The sequence below is a fragment of the Tupaia chinensis genome, unplaced genomic scaffold, assembly GCF_000334495.1.
Source record: "Tupaia chinensis unplaced genomic scaffold, TupChi_1.0 Scaffold147340_1, whole genome shotgun sequence".
Classification (NCBI taxonomy): Eukaryota; Metazoa; Chordata; class Mammalia; order Scandentia; family Tupaiidae; genus Tupaia; species Tupaia belangeri.
The window spans coordinates 195,644-202,253 of record NW_006207191.1 but is presented as its reverse complement, the minus strand read 5'-3'; the positions used below and the strand labels follow the sequence as shown (position 1 = coordinate 202,253).

General features: G+C 42.9%; 1 protein-coding gene across 1 annotated transcript in view; it reads left to right on the top strand.

The window, feature by feature from the left end:
• The first annotated feature begins 296 nt into the window (after positions 1–296).
• Positions 297–6,610, top strand: part of TMIGD1 (transmembrane and immunoglobulin domain containing 1) — an 18,112-nt gene continuing 11,798 nt past the window's right edge. Inside the window, exons 1-2 of the mRNA XM_006169617.1 lie at positions 297–378; positions 5,998–6,276. Coding sequence (XP_006169679.1) covers positions 297–378; positions 5,998–6,276 — 361 coding nt within the window. The remainder of the gene's footprint in view (positions 379–5,997; positions 6,277–6,610) is intronic.

The following is a 6,610-nucleotide window of genomic DNA, read 5'->3' as shown; positions in this document are numbered from 1 at the left end:
TCCCCGGAGCTGCCCTAAAACTGCCCTATTTCTTAAAGCCTATTTCAATGTGGTTTTTCTTTTTGTTGCCTTAAAAAAAAATTTTTTTTTGAATACTTAAAGTACTTTGAACTATGCCAGAACAGGATTGTTTAATTAAAAGCTAGAAGTAGTACCGTTATAGCTGGGATGACTCATCTGGGACTTTATTTTAAATGCATAGTAGATAGGAGGAAGGTTCATAAACAGCGTAGACCAAAGTACAGATTCAACTGCTCTCTTTTATCCCCTTACAGATCCACCTGAATTTATTAAAGATGGCGTGGAAGCGCAGCAGCGTAATGCAAATCTTCAGATTCCTTCTCTTAGTGATTTTATTTCTGCCACACGAGATGATGAGTAAGTTAATATTCCTTTTGTCTTCTTTTTAGGTAAAGACAAATTTCAGGTCAGAAAATGACCAATGAGTACTGGGTACATCCTTAAATTACACACTGGGGTCAGGCCGTGGTGGCTCACAGATAGCACCTCCGCTTCAGAGGCTGGAGGCTGTACAGGAGGCTCAGGCTTAGTTCTCGAGTCAACCCGAACATGCTGGGCCAGTCATCCTCACTAATTGAGAGGCTAGGGCAGGAGGAGAACAACGTGGTGAGAGCCTATCAAAAATACCTGTCTTGGGAGACCAGCAGGTGGCATGGTGGTTAAGGTGCTGGACACTCTCACATGGCTGACCATGATTCCAGTGGCTTGCTTTCTCACTTTCTTTCTCTCTCTGTGTGTCTCTCTCTGGTCAAATTAAAATAAGTGAATGAATAAATAAATTAAAATAAATTAAAAAAATAATTCTTAAAAAAAAAAAATAATACCTGTCTCCAGAGCTGTTTGAGTCCTGGACCTGGTGGCTTCAAAATCTTGCCAGGCAGGGAACCAGCAGTTAGCGTAATGGCTATGTAGCTGGACTCCCACGTAGTCGACCATGGTTCGCGTCCCGGACCTGGTGGCTTAAAACCCACGCCGGGCGCGAGTGCGTGCATGCCCAAGATCCTAAGAAGGAGAATAGAGAAGGGATTGCGGCATGGCCGTCCCCTCTGGGGGGTGATTTCTCGCTTTCTCTCTCTCTGTCTTTCTCTGTCTGTCTGGCGAGCGGATGTGCCCTATAGTGAAAAACCTCTCAAAAAAAAAAAAAAAAATCTTGCCAGGCATGGGACCAGCAGGTATTGTAATGGTTATGTCCCTGGACTCCCACATAGTCGACCGTGGTTCGTGTCCCGGACCCAGTGGCTTAAAACTCACGCCGGGTGCGTGTACGTGCGTGCCTAAGATCCCGTATAGGAGAACAGAGGAGAAGGGATTGCGGCGTGGCCATCACCCTTGGGGGGTGATTTCTCACTTTCTGTCTCTCTGTCTTTCTCTGTCTGTCTGATGAGCACACGCGCCCTATAGCAAAATCTTGCCAGGCATGTGTATATGTGTGCCCCAGATCCTTAGAGGAGAATGGAGGAGAAGGGATTGTGATGTGGCCATCCCCCCTGGGGGGTGATTTCTCACTTTCCCTCTCACTGCATCTGTCTCTCTCTCACTCACCCTAAGACAAAAACTTCTTTAAAAAAAAAGAACTATCACTATTTCTTCTTCTCTCTCTTTTGTAAAGGACAAAAAAAAATTCGAATTGGAGTAACTACATAGTTGCGAATATTGGGGTCAGATAACAATAAAAAATTAAATGACTAGCCGCCTCTGAAGGACGGTGGGTAAGGTCTGTGTATAAGGGGCCGAGTTCCACATGACTGACCATAGTTCGAATGCTGGCCTTGATGGCTTGAAAAACACCCGGGGCACATGTTTCTGTGTTCCCAAATCCTGATGGGATGGAGAAATGAAGAAACAGGATTGTGGTGTGTGGGAGGCTCTCCTTTTCTCCTTCTTTCCAGCAAGTGCATGTGCCCTCTGGCAGAAAAAAAAAGTTAGGTGAAGGGACGAGCAGTTAGTGTAATGGCTATGTCGCTGGACTCCCACGTAGTCGACCGCAGTTCGAGTCCCGGACCCAGTGACTTTAACTCACACCAGGCACGTGTGTGTGCATGCCCAAGATCTCAAGAGGAGAATGGAGGAGAAGGGATTGTGGGGGGTGACTTCTCGCTTTCTGTTTCTCTGTCTCTCCCTGTCTGTCTGGTGAGCGTATGTGCCCTATAGCAAAAACCTCCCCCCCGCCAAAAAAAAACAGTTAGGTGGAAAAATATTGGATTTTATGGTTCTGATTTTACAAGACAAGGTAAAGTGTTCTATTTTCTTCAGAGCCAAAGCTGGGATTTTCCTACATTTCAATGAATTTCATTACTAATTTTACCCAACATCATCTGTTTATTTGAACATATCATTTACATGAGTCTTTCCTATACTTGTTCTTACCTGGAAGTAGCTTACTGTCCCCATTTTAAAAGTCATACATAGTCATTGTAAAATATTATAAATTAGGCAATCTATAAAAGAATTTTAAAATTGGAACCAGCAGTTAGCGTAATGGCTATGTCGCTGGACTCCCATGTAGTTGACCACAGTTCAAGTCCTGGACCCAGTGGCTTAAACTCATGCCAGGCACGTGTGTGTGCGTGCCCAAGAGGAGAATGGAGGAGAAGCGATTGTGGTGTGGCCATCCCCCCTGAGGGGTGATTTCTCGCTTCCTGTCTCTCTGTCTCTCTCTGTCTTTCTGGTGAGTGCACGTACCCTATAGCAAAAACCTCTCAAAAAAAAGAAAAAAAAAGAATTTTAAAATTGAGAATCTTCCCAAATCCCTTTTCCAGAGATAAACCACTCAACATTTTGTTGTATAGTATTTCTTTTTAAAGAATTATTTAATTTTATTTATTATGATTTTTTAAAAAAATTTGACCAGAAAGAAACAGAGAAAGACAAAAAAGGAAAGTGAGAAAGAAAGCCACTAGGTCCAGGACGTGAACTGTCATTGGCCATGTGGGAGTCCAGCACCTTAACCACCATGCTACCTGCTGAGTCCTGTTGTAGAGTCTTCTAAATTTTTAAAAAACACTAAGCAACAATTCCATTATCTTTACCAGTAGCTTATACTATTTTTCTTTCCTTTTCTTCTCTTTTCTTCTTTTTTTTCTATAGCTTGCTATGGGGCATGTGCACTCTCTGGAGAGAGACAGAGAAAGAGAGATAGAGAAGAAAAGTGAGAAGTCATCCTCAAGCGGGGATGACCATGCCACAGTTCCTTCTCCTCCATTCTCCTGTCTTGGCTTGGGGCATGCACACGCACATGCCCAGCGTGATTTTCAAGCCACCAGGTCTGAGACTCAAACCACTCTGTTGGCCATACAGGATTCAACTGCCTTGACCTCCCCGCCACCTGCTGGCTCCTGTTTTCTTTCTTTTTAAAATTGTCAGGGAATGGAGCACTTGCCAGCAAGGGAGAAAGCACCCTCAGTCAGTGGAATGTGGTCATACTGCAATTCCTGCTCCATTTCTCCATCCTGGGGGATTTGTATGCATGTATGCACATGTGCCCACGACTGTGTTGTTTTTTTTGTTTGTTTGTTTTAGAGAGAGATTTTTGCTAAAGGGTGTGTGCACTCTCTGGAAAGACAGAGACAGAGAGAAAGAAAGCAAGAAATCACCCCCTGGGGATATGGCCAAACTGCAACGCTGTCTCCTCCATTTTCCTCTTGGGATCTTAGGCATGTATGCACACACCCTCAGCGTGAGTTTTAAGCCACCAGGTCTGGGATTTGAACCGTGGTCAACTATGTGGGAGTCTAGCAATGTAACCATTTCATCATCTGCTGTTCCTTTGCTGCTGTTTTTTAAGCCACTGGGCCTAGGATTTGAACCTCAGTTAACCACATGGGATCACTAGATCATGAGGGCAGCTCTTATGTTTCTTAAAGTAAATTTTCTTTTTTTAAAGAAAAGTTAACGTGTTTACAGAATATATTAGGAAATGTTACGTGGAGGGCAAGTTTATAGCAGCTGAAGGTTTTTTGTTTGTTTGTTTTTGTTTTGGTTTGGTTTTGTTTGTTTTTAGCTTTCTTTAATTGCTTCTGAGCCAGAAAAACAAAAACTGAAATTCAGGTATATTACTATACAATGAATGGATTCCTAACAATCAGAGCTGGAAAAAAAAAAAAAGCTATATATCTACTTTACCTATTCCATTAAAAAAATCACCTACCCCACAAACTGCAGCTACTTAAACACCTTTTTATTTTTCTGCACTACCAAAACAATATTAAAACATCAGAAATGCAAGACCTAGTTTGTCCACATCCTATCGTCTAATTGGAAAAGTATTTCAAATCAGTTTTTGCCCACGTGCATATTCAATTTTGACACTTTGTAGTAATTATTAGAGATGTAATTTATATTCTGCTCTTCCACTTAATGCTATGTTTTAATATTTTTTTATTTTGTTATAGCCCTTTTCTTCTTCTTCTTTTTTTTTTTTTAAGTTATTTGTTTTTGTTTTTCAATGAGCAAGCAAGAAGCGAGAGCACTCCCAAAAGGGTCTTGACCCCAATCCACTCCCAACTCCAGCTGGCCCTGGATCATGGGCACATGTGTTCCCAGCATACTCAGGAAGTTCTCTGGTTGTGAACCTGGAATCTTCCCAAGTGGGTCAGCCTCACAGAACTTCGCATTTTACTGCTGTGCTTCCATCTGGCCCTCTAGTCCTTCCCATTTCCTCGGTCTGTTGCTTTCCTAATTCGAACCCCCTTAAAGTAACAAGTCTGGTAGTTATTTCTCTACCTTTTTCTCTGTTTTCATCAGTCCTATTCAATTTAGATAGGATTCCCTCCCCCAGACTTTTCCCTATGAATATATACATGTACAAGTGTGTATACTAAATATACGTATGTGTGTACATATATGCAGTATCGCTATGTATGTACTAGTTTCTTTTTTAGTTTATTTATTTCCTTCAGGATTTCCACGCTGCGATCCTTCCCCTAGTCCTGCAGCCAGCCAAGAACATGGGCATGGCCATGAGCATACTCGGTGTGTTCAGGTAGACCTGAGTTGCAGGCCTAGAGCCCTCACCATGTAACTTCCAATATCTCAGCTACTCCTGCGCCTCTGCTGCTGAGCCTGTACATATTGGTTTCTAATCTAGTTGTTAAACTTTACTACACGTTAAAATCAACGGGCAGAATTTTAAAAGGCCCAATGCCCAGGTTTTGTTCATGTCAATCAGATGTCTGGGGATGAGAGCCAGGTATCAGTATTAAAAGATCCCCCAATGGGTCCAGTCACAGTGGCACAGGTAGCAGGGTGCAGCTACATCTTACTGGAGCAAACTGGGAAGACCTGGGGTTCAAGGTGATCAAGGGTCAACCTGAACACACTGGGGATGCCCGTGGGTACCTGGCTGACTAGAAGAATAGGGGGAGGATTACAGAGTAGCAAGATCTTGTGAGGAATGCCTTTCTCTTCCTTTTCCATCCTCTCTCAGTAAATAAATAAATAAATATGTAAATAAATAGACTTTTTTTTTTTGCCATAAGGCATGTTCACTTGCTTGAGAGAGACAGAAGCGGTGAGAGGAAAAGTGAGAAACACCCCCCCCCCGGTGGGGGAGGTGTGGGGATGGCCACGCTGCAATCCTTTCTTCTCCATTCTTCTTCTGGGATTTTGGACACATAACACACACGTGCCTGGTGTAATTTTCAAGCTGCCAGGTCCAGGTCTTGAACCACAGTTGGCCATGAGGGAGTCCAGTGCCATAATCACTATTCCATCTGCTGGCCCCCACAAATAATCTTTAAAAAATTATCCCCAGGTGATTTAATGTGCAGTAAAATTTGGTAACCACCATTTTAACCTTTTTCCTTTTAGTTAATAATATATTATGGATTTTCTTCCTTGTAAAATCATATAGATCAATAAGACTATTTTTCATTACAGAGTATATTTGGTTGTACTGATGTAACAGAATTTGTCTAATAAACCCCGTATTGATGGACATCGAGGTCGTTCACGCTGTATACTTTAACATTCTCCCAGGTTCTGTTTTAACCGTGAATGGTAAAGCTGAAAACTATATTCTGGACACTCAGCGTGGCTCCCAAGAATCTCTGAAATGTGCTGTTCAAAACCACACTAGAGAAGAAGAACTGCTGTGGTATCGAGAACAGGGGAGAGTGGATTTGAAATCTGGAAACAAAATCAACTCCAGCTCCGTCTGCGTCTCTTCCATCAGTGAAGACGACCACGGAGTCAGTTTCACCTGCAAGCTGCGGAGGGATCAGACGGTGTCCATCTCGGTGGTGCTGAACGTCACATGTGAGTGAGGGGAAGAGAAGCCCTGGTCCTCTTTAAGGTCTACGCTCAGTGCTGCTTCAAGTCTGTCTCGATATTGCCGAATTCAATATCGTTCTATTTTATGCCCCCACGACAAAGCATGAGTGTGCCTATTTTTCCACACTCTCGTGAGCACTGAGTAGCCTCCAACTCAAAGCATTTGCCAACCTCATTTGAAATTTTATTATTATTAATTGCCAGAGGACATTTAATGGTTGCCAGAGAGAAAGAGAGAAACAGGAGAAATCACTCCCCCTGGCGTGTGGTGACTCTACAGTCTCTTCTTCCCCATTTCCTCTTCTGCAGGGATTTTGGG